Source organism: Vulpes lagopus, chromosome 2, assembly GCF_018345385.1.
Source record: "Vulpes lagopus strain Blue_001 chromosome 2, ASM1834538v1, whole genome shotgun sequence".
NCBI classification, from domain to species: Eukaryota; Metazoa; Chordata; class Mammalia; order Carnivora; family Canidae; genus Vulpes; species Vulpes lagopus.
Window position 1 is genome coordinate 33,685,049 of NC_054825.1, and position 26,570 is coordinate 33,711,618.

A 26,570-nucleotide genomic window follows, 5' to 3' on the forward strand; every position below is an offset into this window, starting at 1 on the left:
CCAACAGTATTGCCATAGTTTTTACCTAAATTCTGTACAAGCAATGTTAAAATATAAGATGTGCTAGAAAATGTTGGCTGATAATTCTTAACCATTATAAGGCTCTCAGTAATACAAAACCCCACATATCCAAAATCCTTTTATTTTCTTGCCCCTATTCTGGCAAAAATGTTTATTTAGAGTAGCACTTTTCAGGTACAGACCCATACAATCTAACCTCCTATTCTCCTTGTATATTCTGTGGCCGTGTTATATGATCATCAGTGATGTTCAGACACATGATCCCGAACCACTACAAGGTCCTAAAACTGGTGTGTTCAGTTTAGGAGGGTATTTTAGAGAGATTTTCAAAACAACTATTCCTCAGTTACTTCAAATAAAATTTTTTTAAAAGATTTTATTTATTTATTCATGAGAGACACACACACAGAGAGAGGCAGAGAGGCAGAGACACAGGCAGAGGGAGAAGCAGGCTCCACACAGGGAGCCTGACTTCGGACTCGATCCTGGGTCTCCAGGATCATGCCCTGGGCTGAAGGCAGTGCTAAACCGCTGAGCCACCAGGGCTGCCCTCGAATAAAATTTAAACACCAAATCACCCCAAACCATTCCCCGAGTATACGGATTGATCAGTAGCCCAGTTTGCACATCTCTTCATAAACATGTTTAGGTGTCCAGTGTTCACTGACTCTCAATGTCCTATACCAGGGAACTACTATTATTACTTGCCTTGGGCCCACACAAAGCCAGTTGTTACCCTGACTTCATACTGGGAGGACATCAGTCATCGCCTGGATGCAGTGAACACTCTCCTAACCATGGCAGAACGGCTGGTAAGTCCATCTTTTCTATGTGTCCTTCCCACCAGACAGTAAATTATGTGCTAGTTGTATGCTAGACCCTCTAACCTAAGACCTCGGAATATAGCGATAAGCAAGATACAAGCTATTTCTTTAGTAACAGTTGAGGTAGGTGTTCCATGGTTGGTATGGAGATTCAGTGCTATGGAGGACCCAGACTCCTCCCCACTTGTTGCTCTCCCATCACTGAGGAGTTGTCATTGTCTGCATGGTTGAGGTGGCTCATCATTATACCTACCTTCCAGCCGATGGAAAGAGAATGGGGAAGTAGATGACACACTTGCTTTCTACTCATTTTCCATTAGGCAGAATCCAGTCACACACCCACATCTTACTATAAAGGAATTGGGAAATGCAGTCTTAAGCTTGAGTTGACGTATGGCCAGAGAAAAGCCCTGTCACTGAGGAAGTTGGGGTGGACATTGAGGCAGGGATATCCAAGACAACTGCCAGTTTCTGCCACAAAAAGGTGTGATGTGGAGAATGGTTTGTTACAATAGAAACATGCAGCCCTTAGAGCTTTACTGCTAGAGGAGTAAAATCTCCACTGTGGGAATAGATGGGCTCAGAGGAACCAGAGCCTGACATTTTATATTCTTTTTGTAAACTGGAGGACTTTGTTTGGAAGTTGGGTGTCCTCTCTGGTAGAAACTGCATAGATGTGGTATCTGCAATTCTCCATCTAGTTGACATTGATGAGGAGAAGAAGGGGCACATGGTTGGGATATTTCTAAGTAAGTCAAAGATACTAAATTACTTCTATCAGGTACTGATAAAATCCATCTATTCTTAGAGTGTTGATTTCCAAATTCCATTAGTATTAACTTTTTCTAACATCTAACCTCTGTTAGGGCAGGACCAACATGTGTGGGGGTCCTGGAATATACCTGATCTAAGAGTTCACAGCAAAATCTAAAAATACCATTTTATGTTATAAAGACAATATTGAAGGAGTATTGTAGGTTTAAGCTAACTTAAGCATAATTGTTCACGTAATAAAGTTGTAACTGATATGCACTCTAGTTTTGGTATTAACTTCCAGGCTTCCGTCTTGAGGGAATTAGTGAAGAATTGATCACCCCTCTATCCTGATTATGTTTTGGGTGCTCTTCAGCCTTATTCATCAGCCTTGATCGGGCTGTCTATATTCCATGTTCATCTGGACAGGCTGGTGATTCCCCATGATGGGGACTTTTGCTAATCATGGAGGGCACTTTCTCTGTCTCTCAGTCAGCAGATGCTCAAAGTGACACAACAGGATATGCTAGGCTCTTCTTGCACTTACCTGTCCCAGCCCAAATTGCCATTTTCCCAAGGAATTCTATTTCCTTTTAGTGTAATAGGATGTGAAAACCAAGGTCTGGGTTTTAGAATGCTGATGACTATTTGGTTGCCTTTGCTTCCAGGCCTTCTCACCTTCTCAGTGGGTAGATGTAAACACACACACACACACACACACACACACACACACACACTCACATGTCAATTTATTTCTAGATCGATCAATATACGGAAAGCAATGAATTTATAAGGATAACTCCAAGTCTATTCTAATATCCTAGGTTTATTTTAGTCTTCCCTATTTCTATATTTGTAACTCCTTTCTCCAACAGTGAGAAACCTCATTTGTTCATGTATTTGATCCTAAAATCCATAGATAAACCCCTGCGAAAAACAAACAGATTTAGAGTTTGATATGTTCGTGGTTCTTTCTTTTCTTCAAACTGAGAGTATATCATCAAAATATTGTGTTCAAAAGCTATTTGGGTTAGTTTAGTGCAATTATGTTATTCATCTATAATATAGGTCATTTGTTTCTGTTTTATATTCCATGTTGGGGTTCCCTCCCCCATCTTTGTTGGCTTTATTTATTTATTGAACACATGGTTTCAAAATATTTACATGGTTTCAAAAGTCAAAGGTATATGAAAGACTGTCCTACTACTTGTACATGTCAGCATTGACTGCATTTTGAAGACATGTAAATAGTGCTAAGCTACCATGAGCATTTATTTTTAAATGTAAAAAAATAAACTCTGGTTTTTCTGTTAAGCCTTTTATGCATTATTTTTTCTTGAGGATAAGCATTAAACCTTTACTGGGTTTAATGGTATGATGCATAACTACCAATTATTTCCTCTTTCCAAACTCTCCAGCAATTGAACTTAGAGGCTCTGAAATCAGGGATGCAAGGTAAAGTTCCTGCAAACCAGTTGGCTGAAATATGGTTGAAGCTGATCGATGAAGTTATAGAAGATACAAGGTACAATGATCTTGTTCCTATCTCAGAATTCCCAGTCATGCTTTCCTCCCCAAAACTGAAACACTAAAAGAGCCTCTAGAATTGTCTACAGTGTTTGCCTGAAAAATGAATTTGAATTAGTCAAGATTCTCCAAAGGTCCTAGTCACTGGGAGGAGTCTCTGAATCACCACCAGGAAAAGTTCCATTTTCTGATTAAATGCCAATTCTAAAGCAGCTAGGGAGCCTGAGGTCCCTCCTGGAAACACATCCCAGGGCAGCCTCAGGCAAAAAGTGGGGAGAAGGAAGGAGGGAACAGGCCCAGGCCTGACTCCTGTCAATCGTTGTGCCCTCTGCCTAGAGAAAGGTGACTCCTGGCTTCCACAGAGAATAATAGGTCCTAGGGGTGGAGCACTGATTTTGCCATTTAGAATAACATTCCTAATTCATGAACACATTTTTAGAAACAGCCTTTTTTTGGGGGGGGGGGGGGTGGGCAGCCCGGGTGGCTCAGCGGTTTAGCACCGCCTTCAGCCCAGGGCCTGATTCTGGAGACCCAGAGTCCCACAGTTGGGCTCCCCGCATGGGGCCTGCTTCTCCCTCTGCCTGTGTCTCTGCCTCTCTCTCTCTCTCTGTGTCTCTCATGAATAAATAAATAAAATCTTAGAAAAGAAAAGAAAAGAAAGAAAAGAAAAGAAACAGCCTTTTTACTTGCCCCCCCGCCTTTTTTTAATTGAACGCCTAATAAACTGGGGCTAAGTCTCCCTTCACAAAGCCAATATATTTGACTTGAGCCATAGAGAGCCTTTTATAACTGTGAATTGGGGAAACAGCTCAGATCTCTGGGCATTTGGAAATCAAAGAGGGAAGTGATTCATCCCCAACTCATTTTAAATATTGACTAATAGAGCAGTGGACAAGGAAGTTCTAAAAGAAGAGCATAATTGAAAACTTATGACAAAAAAAAAAAAAAAGAAAGAAAGAAAACTTCTGACAAGCCGCAAGAACTGGGGATGGGTTCCCCCCTCTTCGGGGCAAATGCCCTCAGTCTCCCTGTCTTCTTGTGCCTTCTAGTGGTTTAGCGAGGTCATTGAAATGCAGCTGAGATCAGAGCAATGCTAGGCTCGTTTCAATTCAGATCCAGATTTACTGGGTTTTAAGAGTCATCTATCCCAGTCTCCTCATTCTATGGATGAGAAAACAGAGGCCCACGGAAATGATGCATCTGATGCCCAGAGTTGGGTTTATCCATACTTTTCCTACTACATGCTTCACATAGTCAACATCTATTTATCAAAGGTCTCGTGTGTCTTTGAGCTAGCAGCTTCCATGTGCATTTTTTGCCTCAAAGAATCATTCCAGGGACTTAACCTTTGCCCCTGCTTTGCCACAATTACTAATATAACCAAACAGAAATATTTGGCAAGAACTTCGTGTAGAAAATTCTGTGAATTTTGGGGTTTGCTGAGAGAAACACAGATATATCTATTTACACAGTTTTTGAAGAACCAAATTGATGTGAACTGGTTTTGAAGAATCAAATGTTATCTTTTTTAACTTGATGTAACAGGAAATTTGTGTTTAATAGAAGTCATACTAGGATTTCCTTCATTTAGAAGTGAGGGGACATTCACACCAATGGAGTTTCTAGGTAGAAACAATGTGAGTGGGACTTCCTGGAATCAGTGACACCCTCACCCTGTGGCCCTATCAGCTGCCATGGTGAGAGGAAGACCCTGCAGAGGAAGGCAAATTAATTCTGGTGCCAACTTGGCTGTTCTAGACTTCTCATTTTAACGGGAGCTTTGCCTACACCAGTGGTTCTAAACCTTTTGGGAGCTAATGGGCCCCTTTGAATGCCTTTGAATGCTCATTATATATAATGAGACTATGACAATGAGGAAGACAAAATTTGATGATGATCACAACGTCATTCAGACTTTACTCTGCCGTAGGCATTGTTCTAAATGCTCTCCATATATTAATTCATTTATTTCTCACAACACCTCAAAAGATAGATGCTATTTCCCCACATTTGAAGATAGGAAAATAAGAGATTAAGTAACTGCTCAAGATCAATAAATAGTGGAATCAGGATTTGTACCTAGATGGTTGGCTTCAAAGCATGGGGTCTTTATCATAACGTCAACTGCCTGGCAACACAGACATAGACTTTTTAAATAAGTTCCAGGGGTTTGCAGGCCTCCTGAGCCCCCCACCCCCCTCCATGGACTGCCTAGGGGTGCATGGTCCTTAAAAACCTTCTGCTAAGTGCTCTGTAATCTGCCTTCCCTTCCTTCGTTTTGCGGGTCTGTACCCTGGTTGCAAGAAGCAAAAGAAGGGAAGGCCTGCTCCTCCCAAATGCTGCAGCCATATCCATCTTCTCTCTGGGCCTGTAGTCAAACCCAAGAAATTGCTTTGGAATTTTAATTCTCCACCCCCCCCCCCACTCCCCACCCCCGTCACATTCCTCGTGAGAGTTAGCAGTCTATCTGGCAAGTCTGCTCTGCCAATTGCCACATACACTCAACTTCAGCTTAAACCTGGTCATGCTTATGGAGTCAGGAAACCGGTGTGGCTTGCAAGATGGAAATCAAACATAAATGAATTTGACGGTTCTGAAGCCCAGAAAGTGATTCTGCAGATTATCTGTTTCTTTTCTTTCCTTTTTTTTTTTTTTTTTTTTAGGTACACATTGCCTGTCACGGAAGGAAAAGCTAATGTCACAATTCTTGACACTCAGATCCGAAAGTTGCGGTCCCGATCTCTCTCCCAGATTCACGAGGCAGCTGTGAGGATGAGGTCTGAGGCCACAGAGGTGAAATCCACACTGGCAGAAATTGAGGACTGGCTTGAAAAATTACTGCAACTGACTGAAGAGGTAGGACTTTCAACTACTCAAAGTCACTCGATATGGCAGAGGGATTCTGTAGAATGGCACCACAGAGAGAGAAGGTGGTTGGAGAATCTAGTTTATTATCTGGATAGTGAGCAGATCTGACAGATGGTGAAGCCAGGGAGTTACTGGGCTGGGATGCTAATGGGTAATGGGCTGAGCATCACTGAAGTGAGGACTGGAGAAGAATTTTGAGTTGGTGGTCCTGGAAAGTCTTCAAAGTAGACAAATCATTATCATGATACAATCAAATACCTCAGGTAGAGGGATAAAGTAGCACAGACTATTGAAGTGCAACTTTTGCTTGGGATTGGGAAGACCTGGGTATGAATCCTGGATCTACCATATGTAAACTTGGGTAGCCTCTGTAAGCCTCAGTTTCCCCATAAGTAAAATGGAGATAATTGTGGTACTCCTTTCACAGCATTGTATAGTGAAGATTGAAGATGATGAATATAAAGAGCTTAGCACGGTGCAGGGCACACAGTGGTGCTGGATGAATGTTGGCTGCCGTTAACCTCCAGGGACAGGAAAACCAAGAGAGTAGGAGACCCGTCCATCCTCTTGAGCTTCAGAAATTTGGGAGAAGGGGGATCATAATATATCTGTGGATAGAAATACATTTGCAAAAACATGGGATTATAAGTAATTTTTATTTTCTGCTTCCTATGCTTTGGTACTTTCAAAGTTTCCTATGGTGAACTAATATCACCTTTATAATCAGAAGAAAAGAGGTTTTAGAAAAACGAAATTAATATCTCAGATTTGGCAAACATTGGATTATGAGCTGGAGATGCTTTGTCTGTGTCCTATGACAGGTATGAAACCTGTAATGCTTGACTGCTGTTGAGGGCTTTCTTCAAAGGATGGGTGAGATAAGAGGGGATATTTCCTAAAATACCTCTCAGAGCTGTGTAGGTCAGGTTTGGGGCAGGTGAAGTTCCCCCTCTGCTTCACCTTATTCCTTCTGGCCAGCTGTGGTCTGCCTCCCGGCCCTGCAGGCTTCAGCATGGTCCCAGAAGATGTGCAACTCAGGAATTCAGACAGATCTCTGAATTGCTAAGGAGAGCCCTGAGGAGCCAGCCTGCAGAGTCTCCAGTCCCTCTAAGTGTAGACTAACTCCAGCTTTTCTTCCTTTTCCATCTTCTCATATGGCCAGCCACAGAACAGTATGCCTGACATTATCATCTGGATGATCCGGGGGGAGAAAAGACTGGCCTATGCACGCATCCCTGCCCATCAGGTTCTATACTCCAGCAGTGGTGAGACTGCATCTGGGAAATACTGCGGGAAAACCCAAACCATCTTGCTGAAGGTAAGGTTTCATCCCTATGCAACATGAAACACTTAACGCAAAACCCGCATTCCCAAGAAAGGGGCTGCTTTATCTGCCAATCACTGAATAACTAATATGATCATGATCAATTCCGACCCATTCTAGCACCTTCCCCTAGGCTGGTAATTCCTAGAGAGTCCGGGGTCTGCTGGCATTCAGTCAAGGACACTTCCGTAGAGATCTCTTTGACACTAATACTAATGTGACATTGGGAATGCTGTGCTTTCTGGCATGATTTTTCCTCTTACTTCTAATGTCTTGTGCTAAGCAATGCCTCCTTCCCTTCCCTTCTGATAAGTGTTCAGGAAGTACGGGATCCCTGGGTGGCGCAGCGGTTTGGCGCCTGCCTTTGGCCCAGGGCGCGATCCTGGAGACCCGGGATTGAATCCCACATCAGGCTCCCGGTGCATGGAGCCTGCTTCTCCCTCCGCCTGTGTCTCTCTCTCTGTGACTATCATAAATAAATAAAAAAAAATTAAAAAAAAAAAGTGTTCAGGAAGTAGAAAAAAAAAAAAAAGAGAACATAATATAGATAGTCCATGGAATCCCTGCCCTAACCTCAGATTGAAAACTTTGGAGAATTTGCTGCTTTAGTGCAGTGGTTCTGAACATTTTTAGTCACAGGCTCCTTTAACAACCTGATGGAAGCTACTGGCCCTCTCTCCCAGAAGAACGCATGTCTGCCACGCATCCAGTATTTAACACATGATTCAGGAGCTTCGTAGACCCCTGTAAGCCCATCCCAGGACCCTGCATCAAAAACTGCTCTGTGTGTGCTTAGGGAGAACCAAAGGAGGGCCTGGGGCTGAAAACCAAGAAATCAAAATAGTCCCAGCTGTATTGGTTTGACATCTGTGTCCCTGGCCAACCCCAGCTGAAGTCTTTGGATTTGAGGAAGAGGAATAAAAATCAAGACGAGAAAAAGCAGTCAGGGGAGAATGTTCTTTGAAAACAAGGACATATCTGCTAACTTTTAATAAATGTACTCGTTGTTCTTTAATCAGGAGGGTGAAAATAGAACCAAAGTGATTATCTTCCTTCAAGTATCTCTTGGTGGAACAAATGTTACTTAAGATAGAACCACAATTATAATTGTGTCTGTCAGCAGTTGGTGCAGGCAAACCGATTAATAAATAAAATTTCACAGTTGGTGAGAGAGGAAATGGTATTCTCTGTGTTAGTTTTTAGAACTTGGTGGATAAACAGCAAAATGCTTTCAAGACAATGTTATATGTATTTATTGATTTTGTCAACACTCATTATCCAGTTTAGAGAGACAATTTAATTCATTGGGATTTTTTTTGCTCGTCTTGGGACATCCCCACCCTTTACACTCAAAAATATTATTGAAGACCCCAAAGAGCTTTTGTTTAGGTGGGTGATATCTATCAATATTTACTGTAACAGAAATTAAAATGAGAAATTTAAAAATATATTAATTCACTTAAAATAACAATAATTAAACCCATTCATGTCAACATAAATTACATAGGTAAATTTTTAATAAATTATAACTATTCTCAAAATTAGAAAGAAGACTGATACTGTTTTACATTTTTATAAACCCCTTTACTACCTGGCTTCACAGAAATATAACTGAATTCTCATATCTGCTTCTACATTTAATCTGATGCAATAAAATTTTTTTGGTTGAAGTGTATGAAGAGAATCGGGCCTCACATAGATGTGTAATTGGAAAAGGGAGAAGTATTTTAATATCCTTTTCAGATAATTGTGGATACACATCTTTGTTATATAATACCAAACTCAAGTAATGGCTTCTAAAAGGTGATTTGTAGTATGGAATTTGAAACCATATCAGTGAAATTTTCATTTTCGGCTACATTAAAATCTATTGGTTTATTTTGTATTTGAATGATTCTTTTATCCGTGCATGATTTTGTAACATTTAGCATTGATTATTGAAAAAATATCACTTCATTGGGTTATACAGGTCTTCCTAGTGTTGACACATTTCATCTTGCATTGCTGAAAAAAACACATTTATTAATATCACTCATCAGAAAAGTCTTTATGGATCAGGATGCTATCAAGCTTACCATGACAGAAGTTTTCCAAAATTCTTTATTTTTACTTGAAAGCCTGAATTTAATCATTGATAACAGAATATAGTCAGTTGTTGTCCTTGAAGAGACAGGCTTACTTTGTTTATGTTCAAGGTAATGTCTGCCCCATACCCAAGTCTGAATAACCATATTTGTCTGTAAATCGCTATTTCAAGTAAAAAAGATTTCCATTAAAAAAGAAAAGCTACTTCGGTTCACATTTCAAACAATTGCACAAGAGCTTTTTCTCAAGATATACATAAATATGCAGCAGAAGTGATTTGTGTGTACTTTCCATTTCATTACACAAAATAATAAAAAGATGTACTCACAAGGGCACCTGGCTGGCTCAGTCAGTAGAGCAGGCAACATGATCTCAGAGTCGTGAATGGAGCCTATTAAAAAAAACAAAAACAAAAACAAACAAACAAAGATGTACTCAGGGATCATGATTTGGTTAAGATTAGTTAATTTTTACTGTTTTATTGAGAGAATTCATAGGTAAATTTATATATATATAAATCAATTTATATTATTGAGGGAATTCATAGGTAAAACCAGTCAGTATTTGTTTTCTCCACTGAGAGTGATGAAGAAAATCATTCCCATGGGTTCAGTTTGGTGTTACTGCCCTGATTCCTGCTGCAGTGCCTGCACTCTTACCCACCATGCTTTTGTACCAGCAGTGCACGTATCAATACAGCAAAAAAGACAAGAAACATCTTGGTATTATTAGGAAAAGAGTTTAACTCCATGAACCTCCTGGAAAGTCTCAAGGACACAAGGAGGGGGGTCTATGGATCACACTTTGAGAACCACCACTTTGTTGTTATTGTAATCTCTGCAGGGTCATTTGGAAGTATTTTAACTAAGCAAATGTAAAATTAGACTGGGGAGAGCAATGATTAGATCTGCTTTTGGCTTGAACTTAATGTCATAGCCTATACTGCACCCAACATCACAGAGCATGTTATTGTGCCCCTCACAGTATCCGCAGGAAAAAACCCACGGACCAAAGGTGCCCGCAGAGCTGCGAGTCAACATCTGGCTGGGCTTAAGTGCTGTTGAGAAGAAATTCAATAGCTTCGCAGAAGGAACATTCACCGTCTTTGCTGAAATGGTACATTCAATGACATCACTATCGTTTCCTCTTTGGGGGGAGTCCTGTTACTTGTCATCCTTAGAGAAAACATTCATCCATGTGCTAATATTAGACCTCAGTTCTCTGCAGAATCCCCTACCACTCTCATCCCCCACAAAGTTTCTGGTGGTCTCTGAGGTACTTCACATGTGCTAACAGTCTTGCCCATCTCCGTGCCTAGATTTTACCATAGGCATGCTGGCTACCAAGTAGAAGTAGTGGGAACACCCTGCTTCTCCATTCTGTGTCCTTGTCACTTAGAAACCAAAGGAGCTGTGCACACACCCCCAGGTCTCAAAGCCCCTTGTGATAATAGCTTCTTTAGCTGCTTCCTGGAGTTTATCTCCTTTCAAGGCTCAGAAACTATATCTGAGACAGGTAATGTTGTGGCTGCTTAAACCAATTTCCCCATCAAGCCTCTACTCAAACTTCTTCCTTCCTTATTCAGCCTCAAACCCCCCTGTCAGGTGCAAATCATCTTTTCAGTGGCTCATCAGCAGAAAAATGGAAATTTCAGCTTGCACCCAAACAGGGACACTCACTGGCAAATCTCAAGCCTTTTAGTGGTTGACATTGTGAAGAGCAAACCATTGTAGATTTATAACTTCTAACTTAGACAGAAATGCCCTATAAACAGGAGTCTGTTTTTGCCACTAAAGCTACTTCTAGAAAGGTTTTGGTCTTCATCCCCACTACATTCGAAGGGATGAAGGCACAGAACTTTTAGGCACCATAAAGATTGGACCTTTAAAGGACCTTCATAATGTCAGACAGATTCTTTGTAGACTGCCTGCAAAAGGTTCCCTCAGTTATAATGTTGATTCTGTGGGGAAATGCGCCCCAAGTTTTAGGCAGTAGACTTTACAAATAAGCTCTTAGAAGCCTATACATTCATAAAATTAGGACTTTATGTGTATTTAAAAAATTAGGTTCAGAGAACCTTTTGGAGCCATTCAATATAATAATGGAAGCAACTAGTGTGCTATACCACTGTTTACAAAGCACTTTTGATTGCACATTTGAACAATTCTATGAGAACTGGTGGTATTATCCCCAATTAATAAATGGGAATACTGAGTCTTAAAAACAAGAGTGAGGTACCCAAGGTTGCATAATCAGTAGCAGCCCAAGTTAGGTCCATACCTTAAGTTTTTCACTTTCTATCATGGTTTAGCTTAAATGGGCTTAAAAATTTATGAGTGGGCTTTATTTCTTGCTCTTTGATGTGTTTTCTCTAATTGTTTTTAACAGTATGAAAATCAAGCTCTTATGTTTGGAAAATGGGGCACTTCTGGATTAGTGGGTCGTCATAAATTTTCTGATGTCACAGGAAAAATAAAACTCAAGAGGGAATTCTTTTTGCCTCCGAAAGGCTGGGAATGGGAAGGAGAATGGATAGTTGATCCTGAAAGAAGGTAAGCCCTTCCATTTTTCTGAGAAAAAAGGGTGACAATGAAACCTTTCCCTAGATATTGCTAAATAAATCTTCTCTATCATTATTCTTGGTAATACTTATGCAATACCCACTGAGCAAACTCCATAGAAATTTAAAATAGGTCATTGGTGCCGCATAATAAAACAAAGAAATAAAAAGCACCTGGTACTAACATTCATTGAGAACTTATGAGTGAATGTATCAAGCAATAAGCTAAGCACCAGGGTGTTAATTACTTTATTGAATCTGGCCTATATCCCTATAAGGTAGCTAGTGTCAAAAATTATGAAGGATCTGAGATGTTTAGCTTACTTGGAAGCTAACAAGGTCACCTGCCATACTTCATGGATGCTGGCAAGAGACAAGAGACACAGGACTCCTGGGTCAGAGACAAGGGACTTCACTGCCAACAGCAATAGAAGTGCCAGTATTAACATTTGCTTTAGTTATCTGAGCTCCAATTCCCACAGGGAGACAAGAAGATGGTCAGATGACACTTAAACATGAAGTGGTTGTGTAATAGGAGAGGAACTTAAGCTTAGGGAATCCAAATCTTTTTAATGAGTAGCAAGCATGCTGGCCCTTTGCTCAAGAGAGAGAAAGAGAGAGAGAGAGAGACTATCTCTATCTTCCAAGATTATTCCTCATATAGGTATCCTTGATGCTGTGGAAACATAAGAACTCATAGAGAATTACCTCCCAAAAAATAATAGCATGATCTCCACTGTACAGGTGAGGAAAGTAAGACCTACAGAGATTAAGTAACTTGTCCAAAGACACATAGGTTGTAGGTGGTACCAGTCCAGACTTAACTATTAGGCTGGAATGTCTGTAAGAAACAGTTGAGAGTACACTTTAAATGGGTGAATTGTGTGGTATGAACAGTGTGTCTCAAAAGCTTGTTATTAAAAATAAAGGAACAGTAAAGGGGAGGCAAGGATGTGTCCCCTGGAGTTAGGGTTTCTGAATGTTGCCAACAGCATCAGAGTCAGAGCTCCCTCTTCTCCGCCTCTTGGCAGCAAACTTGAGTTTGGAGGAAACAAGCTTGGTAAAGTTGGAATTCAAGGCCTTAAACTAGAGTTTTTCCTCTCTTTCCACATTTGTTTCCTGTGATCACAGGCATTAGAGAAGGAGGGGAATGAGTGCGCTGGGTCTGGTCTGTTCTGGTCTGGTAAGACCCAATGATTGCACATGATTGCTTGTAACCCATGACAGCTTGCTTTGGATAGAGTTGGGGTTGCTGGTGGGGAAAAGGGAAATGGGATTTGAATTGGACAGAAGGAAGAAAGGGTAATGAGGACAGGGAAAGGTGGAGGCATTGGAAAAGCTGAAGGTCAAACCATGTCAAGGATCTACAGGACCCCAGAGGCAGCAGCCAGGTCTTCTGTTCTCCTTCTCTGGAACCCAGAGAATGATGGGATGAGCTTAATTTATACAAATAGTTGGGGCTACTTCTATTCTGATTTCTTTCTTTTTTTTTTAGGTTTTATTTATTTATTCATAGAGACACAGAGGGAGAGAGAGGCAGAGACACAGGCAGAGGGAGAAGCAGGCACCATGCAGAGAGCCTGACGTGGGACTCGATCCAGGGTCTCCAGGATCACGCCCTGGGCTGCAGGTGGCACTAAACCCCTGCGCCACCAGAGCTGCCCTCTATTCTGATTTCTTTCCAGTGCTTGATTCTAGGGGAGGATTGGGCAGGGAAAAGATGTAGGGACGGTAAAAGAAAAAGACACCTCACTTGAGTGGGTACCTGGCAGGAGACTTAAGTCAAAGTTGGAGCCTCTATACTTTCCTTTATGGGCTGTCAAAATAGTACCAAATCCAAGAGGAAAATTGGCATGGCAGAGAGTTGTATGGGTTTCTTAAGTACCTAAATGAAGTCTGGAGTCTTAAATGACTTGGTTTGGCCGTCAACCTAGGAAACTATCCAGAAAATTTAAACTCCTCCCTTCAGTTTGTGTTACGTAGACCATACAAGCCATGAGTAAAAATTTCCATACTTGGCCTCAGGAGACTATTTCCATGCCATTTTTTTTTTTTTTAAATAGGGGGAATAAGGGTGGACAATATCCTATTCTTTTGAACTGTTAGCCAGGAGTTTTGCTGACCGGCCCTGAACTGAAACAAAAATATGGAACATGAGGTCTGTATAAGGAGCTGCCCACAAGACTGTTTTCCCAGTCCCCACCCTGATGACTGAGAAGGAGCAGCCCTGCTAACTTGAGGAGTCCTCTGTGATTCTGGTCTCATTGTTCCTGCAGGCCCCTTTTCCAAAAGAATGTCAGAAGTTATTAGCAGGAAGAGGAGTTTGGTGGAGAACCCCAGGGCTAGAGTAAGGAGGGAGCCGGTGTAGATGTTTCCCGGCCCTTGGGCCTCTGGGGTTGCTGGCTACCATTGCTCCTTTGGTAACTCAAGCCTCGCCCACAGCTTGCTGACCGAGGCAGACGCGGGGCACACGGAGTTCACGGACGAAGTGTACCAGAACGAGAGCCGCTACCCCGGGGGCGACTGGAAGCCAGCTGAGGACACCTATACCGATGCGGTGAGGGGGCTGCTCCCCACACGGAACCTCCAGCCCTAGCTCTTTGGAACCGTGGTCTGTGAATCCACCAGCCACAAGGCGTGGCCTCCCCTTCTCTTCTGCTCTGTCTTGTGTTCTGAGTAGCCACACAAGTGCACCTCTAAATATTTTCTATAGAAAAGACATTGGGCCTGTTTAACTGGATGTTGGTATATGGTAAAGTTTGAGTTGTGCAATTTTTTATTGTAAATATTTATTACTTAACTAGTTTTTTTAAATCACAAGAAATAAAATGGACATGTCTCTAAAATGTCCCAAGAGCATAAAAGGAAATGAAAAGTAAGTCTTCTCCCAGATTTACATTCCACCCCTCAGTGATAACCACTGAAAGTATGTTTCTGTTCACACTCAAATGTAAAACTTCTCTCCCATGCCAAAACACACCTAAATAGAATTATGTTGTATACACAGTTCAATAATTTGTGTTTTTCATACAACAAAATATCTTGGGCATCCTTTTATATCAATATGTATAGATCTATGAGCTTTGTAAAAAAAAATGCCCACAAGTGTCTTATTATGTGCACCCTGTATAATATATTTAAATATCCTCTCCTTGTGGACATTTTTTTTTTTTCCAGTCTTTGGTTTTTTTCAAGCAATGCAGCAGTAACCATCCTTATATATACATTTTTATCCACTTGTGGAAGTTTATCTCCAAGAAAGATTCCCTGGATGAGTTTGGTCAGATTTCAATGCATATGCAGTTTTGATAAATATTGCCAAACTGCTTTCAAATAGGTTGTATGAATTTTTATTTCCAGCAACAGCATATTAGAGGGCTGTTTTCCTAAACACTCATTACCTCCACTACACCAGCTTTGTCCGAGCTTGAATCAGTGGTGCCCTGAAGTCTTTTCCATTTTCCAACTCTTAATTTAAAGTGAGGCTGTGGGGCATCTGGGTGGCTCAGTCGGTAAAGCATCTGAGTCTTGGTTTCAGCTCAGGTTGTGATAGTAGGTCATGATCTCAGGGTCATGAGATTGAGCCTCGAGTCAGGCTCAGTGCTGGGCATAGAGCCTGCTTAAGATTCTCTCTCTCCCTCTCCTTCTGCCCCTCTCCACCACCAAATAAATAAATAAATAAATAATCTTAAAAAAATAAATTTAAAAAATAAAATGAGGCTGGCATTTTTCCATATGTTTATGGACCACCTTTTTATGTTCTTAGGAACTTTTTCTCCTGTCAGTTTTCATGCAGTCAATACTTTATTCAATAGGGAACCTAAACCTTGCTCAAATGTTACATGATTAACATCTAGAGCCTCCAGTGATATTACCTTGTACTTGAAAACATGTGTTTTTCATGCTTTATCCATCTCTGATGGTTCCCTTCCAATATAACTCCTTATAAAGAGTCACGCCATTTCATAATATTAAATTGAACCATATGAAATTGCTGATATTTGGCCATTTTTGATCTACTACAACAATTTTCCATGGTTCAACCCAACATACCCCTAACAGAAGGTATTCTAAAAAACTAATCTTGTGTAGCGATTGTGAATAAATTGAGATTAGAGATTCCTAAATTAGCATTCGAATGCTATTGTTAAGTTTGAGTCATACTCTCACCTTTGCATTTTATCTGACACCCTGGCTCACTTCTCTTCTTCTTCTTCTTTTTTTCTTTTTAAAGAATGGTGATAAAGCAGCATCACCTAGCGAGCTGACATGCCCTCCAGGATGGGAATGGGAAGATGACGCATGGGTATATGATATAAATCGTGCAGTGGATGAGAAAGGTAACATTTTAGATCTATTACCTGATGGGCTGTCTGTAGCAAGGCCCTGGTTAACTCCAGAGTAAAGTTTCCTTGGTTGTGGGGTGGTGGGGAGCAGTCCTACTTCTGTCAGTCTGTGACAGTCAGGTCTTGGATATTACCTGTGACTATTCAGAAGGAGAATCTGAAGGACAAAGAAGTGCTTGAATAGGTGCAGGTAGGGGCGTCATGAGTGAACACTACAAGATCACAGTGGGCCATGTTGAGATGTTGGGGATCCAGGATGAGAATATGGGAGGGAACTGGCATTTGGATATTCTTCTCTATTCTAGTTGCACCCCATAGGCTCCCTGGGAACATCTCACTCAGGAAGAAGGAGTGTAAAATGCCTTAATAGTCATCCTGTTCAGCAATAATACAGATTGTTTTGGGTTTTTTGGAAGTCTAGTTAGCACACAATAATGTAGATTATTAACATAGCTTCTGTTACTGGTGTTTATCCTTTTCTATGAACAGTAACCTGAAGTTAAGTGAACTATAATATTTGGAAATATCAAAAGAGAAAATGTGATTTTTTTTCCCTTATAAGAGAAAGAACAAGTATGGATAGAGAAGGGTTCAAATTGATTATAAGTTCTTTGCTGATCTTGACACACACACCAAGCCTTATAATAATAGCATTGATTGAGCACAAACTATGTGCTAAGCATAGTCCTCATCATTTGCATGCATTATTTCGGTGAATTCTTTTTAAGGAGGTATACTTTACCTTTATGCTGGGGAAATCCGGCCATAGGCAGGTTTTTTACTAACCTGCAAAAAGCTTACATAGTAAATAGCCAGCATGCAGGGATGCTGGGATTTAAACCCTGCTGTGTAACTACACAGGCCACACCCTTCAACACTGTCCCCAATGGCCTCTTGCACTGTGCTTTATTCTTAGATGCACATAATTACCATGAGTGACTGGAGGGATAAATAGGGAGGAGAACCCCGGGGCAGCAAAGGAAGCTGTTTGAAGAGGAATCCAGGAGAAGAGAGCTGTATTCAGTTTGGTTGAATTGCAGCAAACTGAAAGGAGCGACAATGGCATTTAATGCCACAGTAGAGCATGTTGGGGGAGCAGAGACAGTGACTGGATGTTTTCTGGAAGTTTATCTGGCAGTCTGGCAAATGCATCTTTTTGGGATAACCATTTGCAAACTCTGTTCCAGGCTGGGAGTATGGAATTACCATTCCTCCTGATACTAAACCCAAATCCTGGGTTGCAGCAGAGAAAATGTATCATACTCATAGACGACGAAGGCTAGTCCGAAAACGCAAGAAAGATTTAACACAAAGCACTGCAAGCACTGCAAGGGTAAGAGTTGCCACGGGAGGGAGCTAGGCTGGGGGCCATATAGAATTCCTGTTATTTGGCTATTTCTACAGAAACTGCCAATCAAGGGCCTAATGCCCTCCCTGCACAGGGGTTCTCAAAATGCACTTGCTACCCCAACCAGCAACAACACATTACCTGGGAATTTGTTAGAAATGCCTCACTCCAAACCTACTGACTTAAAAATTACAGGGGTGAGGTCCAGCAATCTGTGTTTCACAGTGTCTTCTAAGTGATCTGAAGTAGGTTAAATGATAAGAAACACTACCCAGTAGTAATAGAAATTATTTTGCATAATGAAGTAGTGGCAATAGTTCAGTGCTTAGAATAAGAAACACAAGGACTCAGGGGAGCCTGAGTGGCTCAGTGGGTTAAGCATCTGCCTTAGGCTCAGATCATGATCTCAGGGTCCTGGGACCGAGCCCTGTGGCGGGCTCCCTGCTCAGCGGGGAGCCTGCTTCTCACACCTGCTCCTGCACACTCTCCCTGGCAACGTCTCCTTCTGTATCAGTTGCCCTGGTATCTCTCCATATACCCACAGTCCATCGGCCCCACAGGGGCCAACAGCCGGTCTGCTTTGTTCTTTGCTGTATCACTGGCTCATAGCACAGTGCTTGGAACAGAGTAGATATTTGTTGATGGACCAAATAATCTACCGTATCAATTAAGGGATGTTGTTATTGTTGTTATGATGATGATGTTAGCCTTCACCTTAAAAGTTTTACTTCTGTTTTAGGCCATGGAAGAATTGGAAGACCGGGAGGGCTGGGAATATGCTTCTTTAATTGGCTGGAAATTTCACTGGAAACAGCGTAGCTCAGATACCTTCCGCCGTAGACGCTGGAGAAGGAAAATGGCTCCTTCGGAAACGCACGGTGCGGCCGCCATCTTTAAACTGGAGGGCGCCCTCGTAAGTAACAGGTCCTCAAAGCTCAGATACTATTGGTTGAGGCGGCGCCTCCGTGGCCCAGTGGTTGAGCGTCTGCCTTTGGCTCAAGTCTGGGGCCCTGGGATTGAGTCTCACATCAGGCTCCCTGCTCATCGGGGAGTCGGCTTCTCCCTCTCCCTCTGCCCCCCCACCCTGCTGGTGCTCTCTCTCTCACTTGAGCTTGCTCTTTCTCTCAAATAAATAAATAAAATATTTAAAAAATCTATATTGGTATAGGGAAAATAGATGAGTGTTGTATACACTACTGACTCCACAGAGATTCCTCTAGTGCTGCAGAACTGCAGATAATTTGAGAAAAAAACTACACATCCTGGGTGCTCAGTAAGTCTTGTTGCCTGAATACACCATGAATAGAGGAAAGGTTCTAAGAAGTTCAACCGCAGACGCGCCTATTTAATGTTATTTCACCCAGCATGTCCCACATATATCTGTTATAAAACCCTCGTTGCAGGTGACATCTGTTATCATTCCCATGTGTGGGTTCCTTGGATTATACCTTGGAAACTACAACTGTTCCATAGACCAGGACAGTTAAATATACAGATGTGAGGGGGAGAAAAACAGGAGGATGGCTCATGGAATTAGAGAATAATTCCAATGGAAGCACAATAAAGAAGGCAGGGAGGGGGAAAACACAAAGATGGGAGGGATGAATACGAAAATGGCACTGGTCCCTCTAAACCAACATGGTGATTGGGAGCCATTTCCTGGTTTTATATTTTTGCACACTGACCCTGCTGTGTTCTTCTGTTGCTTATTCTCATCCTCCTCCCACCCTTTTAATCCCTTTATTTATCTTTTATGCTTTCCCTTTTAAAAATTTTCAGCATCAGGGTTTGGTAAGCCTGGACTTGAGGCAGAAAGACTGGCTTCCACTTCTTACTCTGTCACTTTCCAGCTAAGTGACCTTGGGCAAGATACTTGTTGTTCTGGGCTTTATTCATTTTTAAAAATGGAGTGATTGGATGAGAAGAGTCTCTTTTAAAAGCCACCATTCCATTTCTTTGTAATTCTTGCCTCTCTGTTTTGAGGCATTGCTAATGAACTTTTCTACCTTTTTAGGGTGCAGACATGACCGAGGACGGAGACGAGAAGAGTGTGGACAAGCAGAAGTATAGTGCCACCACTGTATTTGGGGCAAACACTCCCATTGTTTCCTGTAACTTTGACAGTAAGTTTTAAACATGGATTTGTGCATTCCCCTGCAATGACTTATCTAAGGCCAATTCTCTGAATCACCAAATATGATTAAAATGTCTTTATGCAAATGTAACTTTTATTTTCATCATTTGATGAGGATTTTTTCAGATACAGTTTTAAAAATCATATTTGGGGTGGGGAGGTCATCAAATCATTGACTCTGATATGGTCTGTCCAATATGTGCTCATTCTATATGAAGCTCCCCGAAAGATTGTTTTAATTAGAAAAAGAGGTTCAGGAAGTTAAGTAAGGGTCGGTTCTGATGATAATCTTTAGGAATTTTGGAATGAGGCAGACCTACTATGTAATAATAATAACAAATACTTATCTAGGGCTTAGCACATGCCAGACACTATGCATATATTAACTCATGTAATCCTCATAACCACCCTAGGAGGTGGTGTTATTATTGTCCTCATCTTAGAGGTGCAGAAAGATGAAATAACTTGCTCCAATCTTGCAGTTTGTAAGCACTGTAGGCAAGATTTTAAGTAGTCTGACTCTCAGAATCTGTGCATGAATCACAATGCTCTACTATCTATCTCTCAGATTACATGTGTTGTTGGGATGGGAGCAGATATACATTAATATAAAGATGGGGATATAAAAATTTTGAACTATCAAAATAACTTTTAAGTTATTTAATTTTGAACTATCAAAGAAACTTTTAGCAGGTAACTGTTTCCTAGATCTGGGGCTGAAATAGTATAGGAAGCCCTATTTCTATAACTCATGGAAACCAAGTTTCATTTTAAAGGTCTGTGATGACAAGCAGTGGCCTAAATCCAGGTGTTTCACAACAGGACTGATGTTCTCCTGAGTGATACACTTGCACTGAGCTTATTGTAGTATTTTTAAAGTTAGTTTTATTTTATAGGAAACAGAACTCTTTGGGAGCACATGTCATCACCACCTATGTGTTCTTTACTGTGGAGTAGATTTGAATGACCCATTTATCTCAAACATGTATTATCTCCAAATATGCCAGAAAATTTGCATTTTTCAGTGTTATGTTTCTTATAAGTAAGTAACCTCCATCCTCTTCTTTTTAGGAGTCTACATTTACCATCTGCGCTGCTATATCTATCAAGCCAGAAACCTCATGGCTCTAGACAAGGATAGTTTTTCAGGTAAAGGGACAAAAATCTCTGTCATACATGTTATTACATAGCAGGCCAGCTTGATTCTACTTTTCATCAGGTGGGTGCTTTTAGTAATTTCTCACAACAAAAAGGTTTTCCATATTGAGATGAGTTTGATTTGTGTGAGGTAAACTGCTCAGTCATTAAGCAATCACTGGATATGTTGAACACTATTGCTGGGTGCTGGAGATACACAGAAGATACATGGGCTTTGAATACTAATAATCATTAATTGATGAGTAATAAAAAAGCACCAAGAATAAAAGCAATTTCTGCTCTCTGCTTATACACACAGCTATATATATATGGTGTGTATATATATATATGTATATACACACACCCTGGGCTCTCTCTATATATGATATATATATCATATATATCATATATACACACATACATCCTGGGCTCTTGGGCTGATTGCTAAGTTAAGATCCTTTATATAATTTTTTGGTAGCTCTCTCAAGTTGACAAAGGTTCAAAAATTCACCCATTTGCCTACAATCCTCAACAGGATTGAGGCAGTTTGGAGTCCATTTTGACCCTTCTGTGGCCTGTCCCCATAAAGCCATGAGATCATAAAGCCCTGAGACCCAGCTTGCTTTGTGGCCTTTGGACTGGTTCTAAGGGGAAGGCTGTGGTTAGGGCTTGGGGAAAGGTCAGGGGGCCTGCAGCTGAGGATTTGTGCTGTTGCTGCTGGGATCATGAATGGTTCAGGGTCCATGTTGGCTACGTGGGGAAATTTCCACTTCAGGGCTTGAAGGCCAGCAGAGCTTTGATGGAAACACTCTTAAAGCAGTTGCCTGACACTCAGGCATGCTCACATAAATTGTGAGGCATATTCCAAGCCCTGATGTAACCAACATTTGTGCATGGTTTCCTTTTCTAATAAATTAGAGCAGATTCAAAGTTATCCTTCTAAAATGCATCTCCAAAAGGGGTTTGAAGACATTTTTCTGAATATTTACCACCAGGGGGCACTCAATCATTGAAAGTCAAAGTTAGAATCCTAATCCAAATTCTTGACTAGAGTTGTATAAAACTCAACACATGCCTTGAAGTTTGAGATAGAGGATATATGATCGGAGCAAAAACAAAGTGTCCCATTTGTGTGATGCCCAAGTGCTAAAACTGAAACAGCCTTTTGGATGATGCAACACTTTCAGGTTAGATATTAGGCTGTTGCTCAGAAGGGTCAGCTCCCAGGCAATTGCAAAAGTTTTGGTGAAGTTATTTAGCATGGAAGAGAAACAGATTGCTTCTTTTTTCCTTATCTTTCTTCAGCTTATTGAGGTATAATTGACAAATAAGGTTTTACACTTAAAGTATAAGTAATGATTTGATATACAAATATGTTAGGAAATGTTCCCAAAACTGCATTAATTAACACACCTGTCACCTCACATAGTTAATTCCATGTGTGTGAGACAGAACATTCAAGTTCTCCTCTCCTAGCAAATTTCAGTTATACAATACACATTCTTAACTATAGTCCTCATGTTATACATCAGGTCCAGGCCTTATTCATCTTATAACCGAAATGTGTACCCCCCAATTAACCTCTCCCCATTTCAACCCATCTCCCAGCCCCTGGCCAACATCCTCCTCCTTTCTGTTTCTATTAGTTTGATTTTTGAGGAGGTGTGGGGGGACACCCACATAGAAGTGATACCATGTAGTATTTGTCTTTCTCAGTCTGGTTTATTTCACTTAGCATAATGCCCTCCAGGTTCATCTGTGTTGTCACAAATGACAGGATTCCCTTCTTTTTAAATGGCTGAATTATATCTATATATGGTATATACATAATACCACATTTTCTTTATTTATTCATCCATCAATGGATACTGAAGTTTCTCCCATACCATGGCTATTGTGACTAACACTGCAATGAACATGGGAATACAGATAGCTCTTTGAGATAATTATTTCATTTGCTTTGAATAAGTACCCAGAAGTGGGACTGGTGGATTATATGATAGCACTATTTTTTATTTCTTGGGGAACCTCCATACTGTTTTCTGCAGTGGCTGCATCAGTCTACATTCACACCAATAGGCACAAACATCCCCTATTCTTCACATCCTCACCAACACTGGCTGTCTCCTATCTTTTTGATGATAGATATCCTAACAGGTGTGAGGGGATATCTCATTCTAGTTTTGATTTGCATTTCCCAGATGATTAGTGACATTGAGCACCTTTTCATGTACCTTGTGGCCATTTGTATGTCTTCTTGAGAGAAACATCTCTTCAGGTCCTTTGCTCATTTTTAAATTGGGTTATTTGGGCCTTTTGGTATTTTGCATGAGTTCCTTGCATATTTTAGATATTAACTCCTCATCAGATATGTGGTTTGCAAATATTTTCTCCCATCCCGTGGGTTTCCATTTTGTTGATCGTTTCCTTTGCTGTGCAGAAGCTTTTTAGTTTGATGCAGTTCCATTGGTTTGCTTTTGCTTCTGTTGTCTTTGTTTTTGATGTCAAATCCAAAAAAATCATTGCCAAGACTACTATCAAGAAGCTTGCCCCTTATATATTCTCCTAGGAGTCTTATGGCCTCGGGTCTTATGTTCATGTATTTAGCCTATTTCGAGTTGATTTCCTGTATGGTGTAAAACAGGGCTCCAGTTTCATTCTTCTGCATGTGGCTGTCCAGTTTACCAGCACCATTTATCAAAGAGACTATCCTTTCTTTACTGTGCATTCTTGGTGGCTTTATCAAAAATTAATTCTATCCTTTCTCCACTGTGTATTCGTGGCACCTATGTTGAAGATTAATTGATCACATATGCATGCATTTATTTATGGGTTCTCTATTCTGTTCTGTTGGACCATGTGTCTGTTTTTATGCTAAGACCATACTGTTTTGATTACTATAGTTTTGTAATATAGTTTGAAACCAGCAAGTGTGATGCCTCAAGGTTTGTTCTTTCTCAATATTGCTCTGGCAGTCTATCTCTCAGGTGGTGGTGAGAGTCTGTGATCAGTTCAACTGGAGGTAGACCATGTGATTGAAATGAATGCTCCTGGGGAGCTGGACTTCAGCCATGGCCTCACGGGTACTGTCTTTTTCTGTTTTAGATCCATATGCACATGTCTCCTTCCTCCATCGAAGCAAAACCACTGAGATCATCCACTCGACTCTGAATCCCACATGGGACCAGACAATTATATTTGATGAAATCGAAATCTATGGGGAACCCCAGACAGTTCTACAGAACCCACCCAAAGTTATCATCGAACTTTTTGACAATGACCAAGTGGTAGATAATTTAGAATTTCTAAGATGGCTTGGGGAATGATGGAGGTTTATAGGGATATTTGTTGGAGAATTTAAGGATTGCTTGTTTCTCTAGGGCAAAGATGAATTTTTAGGACGAAGCATGTGCTCTCCTCTGGTAAAACTAAACTCAGAAACGGATGTCACACCCAAACTTCTCTGGCACCCTGTAATGAATGGAGACAAAGTCTGTGGGGATGTCCTTGTAACTGCAGAGCTGATTCTAAGGCACAAGGTACTTACTGAGTTCTCATGTATATGTTCTTTCCTGGTAGCTGTTTAAAAAACTTGCTAATAATAATTAAAAAAAACTTGCTAATAATGCAAGACACCATTTCCTAGAACTAAGGAGAAACGTTGATGTCTCCATGTTTGTTTTACAGGATGGTTCCAATCTTCCCATCCTTCCCTCACAAAGGGCACCAAATCTATACATGGTCCCACAAGGGATCAGGCCTGTGGTCCAACTCACTGCTATTGAGGTATGCAGCTCCCTAAGTTTTATTGATCAAGTCAGATGACATAGCTACAGAACTGTACTCTCTCATAGGAAATGGATCTTGCTACATATTCGCTTACTGTCTCCAACAAGAGAATTTGTCCAAAAATTTGAAATATTCATGGAAACAGAAGGCTTGTTGGAAAAAAAAAAAACAGGTCAATTCCAGCATTACTGAGGAAATCTCGAGTTCTCATTTACTAGGAGCTAGGAGACTGCTGGATTTCTCATGTCAACTGGAGAGAAGGAAGAGGGAAAGCAGACAGAGCAGTGTGCACATGTGTGTGCGCGCACGCATATGGGTGTGTGTGTGTGTGTGTGTGTGTGTGTGTGTGTGTGTGCAGAGAGCAGGGGACCCAAAAGGGGGCCAAGGTGGGAAGAAGGATGGGAGCAACAGGAAATGGTGACATGGCAGACAGGCTGATGGAGCTAACTGGTAGCTTCATGGACAGCATCTGGTCCACTCTCAAGGTCTCTCCTGGTCCAGTCAAGTGGCTGTTACCTTGGGATTTCCCTTCTCAGGCTGTCTTAGTAACAGTTCACAAAGACCAAAGCAGACGGCTTAAAACAACAGCTTTCATTTTTGAATGCTTACATATCAGACACTGTGTTAAGGAGTTTACACTTGGGATCCCTGGGTGGCGCAGCGGTTTGGCGCCTGCCTTTGGCCCAGGGCGTGATCCTGGAGATCCGGGATCGAATCCCACGTCGGGCTCCCGGTGCATGGAGCCTGCTTCTCCCTCTGCCTGTGTCTCTGCCTCTCTCTCTCTCTCTCTCTCTCTGTGACTATCATAAATAAATAAAAATTAAAAAAAAAAAAAAAGGAGTTTACACTTGATCCTCAGAATGACCCTGTAAGTGGATAATAGTGTCGGTCCTGCTTGCAGACGAGACCTAGAGAGGGTCCTAACTTGCCAGGGTTCACAGCCAGGATTTGATTCCTGCACTCTCCACTGCTCTGCCTTTTAGCATCTCAGGCAGAAGAAAAGGGGCAAAAGTGCTTTCTCTGCATGACCTACAGGCTTTCTAGGATAATAGTCCTGGAGATTTTAGGCAAATCTGCCTATAATCTGAAAAAGTGTGCCAGTTACTAAGGAAGAAATTTTTCCTTTTCAATATTATTTGTAATGTGCTGAGTTTTCCTCTTCTTTCTTTATATTGTTTTTCTTAGATTCTAGCTTGGGGCTTAAGAAATATGAAAAACTACCAGATGGCTTCTATCACCTCCCCCAGCCTCATTGTGGAGTGTGGAGGGGAAAGGGTAGAATCAGTGGTGATCAAAAACCTGAAGAAGACACCCAACTTCCCAAGTTCTGTTCTCTTCATGAAAGTGGTACAGTATCAAGACTGTAATAGTTCATGTGTGTTGAGTAGCTGAATTTTACACCAAATATGAATATATATATATGTAATCACATCCCTTGATCACCCCCCGCCACACACACACACACACACACACACACACACACACACACACACAGTTAATATATTTCCAAACTCTGACAGCAAATAGAAAAACCCTGCCTTGGCTTTAGCTTGACTTTCCTCCCTTAGATTCTCACACTATAGTAATGGTTTCTTGAAGCTTCACACATCCTTAAAAATGCAGAAATATTTATGAGAAATGCTTAGGTATTTCTTGAATAAACTCTCCATCTGTTTAGCTATCAGGTACAGACTTTTGGTCAATGCCCTGGAGGATAGAACTGTAACCCTCAGCCCTGCTCCTGGAGCTCTGCCATGGACTGGGACCTTCCAGATTGGGACTGCAAACTAGGGAAGGGGCAGCTGAGGAGGCCATTTGGGTGATGGGGCCATGCCCTATCAGCCTGTGACTGTG

The 26,570-nt window shown here is 41.2% G+C and overlaps 1 protein-coding gene across 2 annotated transcripts in view; it reads left to right on the forward strand.

The window, feature by feature from the left end:
* MYOF (myoferlin) overlaps window positions 1-26,570 on the forward strand; it is a 143,134-nt gene that overhangs the window by 80,970 nt on the left and 35,594 nt on the right. For both annotated transcript variants that reach the window (XM_041744274.1, XM_041744275.1), the window contains exons 21-36: window positions 709-833; window positions 3,017-3,123; window positions 5,789-5,981; window positions 7,156-7,311; window positions 10,387-10,518; window positions 11,791-11,954; window positions 14,405-14,519; window positions 16,197-16,302; window positions 17,496-17,641; window positions 18,396-18,569; window positions 19,671-19,779; window positions 20,862-20,939; window positions 24,033-24,214; window positions 24,308-24,466; window positions 24,615-24,713; window positions 25,902-26,063. In XM_041744274.1, coding sequence (XP_041600208.1) covers window positions 709-833; window positions 3,017-3,123; window positions 5,789-5,981; window positions 7,156-7,311; window positions 10,387-10,518; window positions 11,791-11,954; window positions 14,405-14,519; window positions 16,197-16,302; window positions 17,496-17,641; window positions 18,396-18,569; window positions 19,671-19,779; window positions 20,862-20,939; window positions 24,033-24,214; window positions 24,308-24,466; window positions 24,615-24,713; window positions 25,902-26,063 — 2,207 coding nt within the window. The remainder of the gene's footprint in view (window positions 1-708; window positions 834-3,016; window positions 3,124-5,788; window positions 5,982-7,155; window positions 7,312-10,386; window positions 10,519-11,790; window positions 11,955-14,404; window positions 14,520-16,196; window positions 16,303-17,495; window positions 17,642-18,395; window positions 18,570-19,670; window positions 19,780-20,861; window positions 20,940-24,032; window positions 24,215-24,307; window positions 24,467-24,614; window positions 24,714-25,901; window positions 26,064-26,570) is intronic.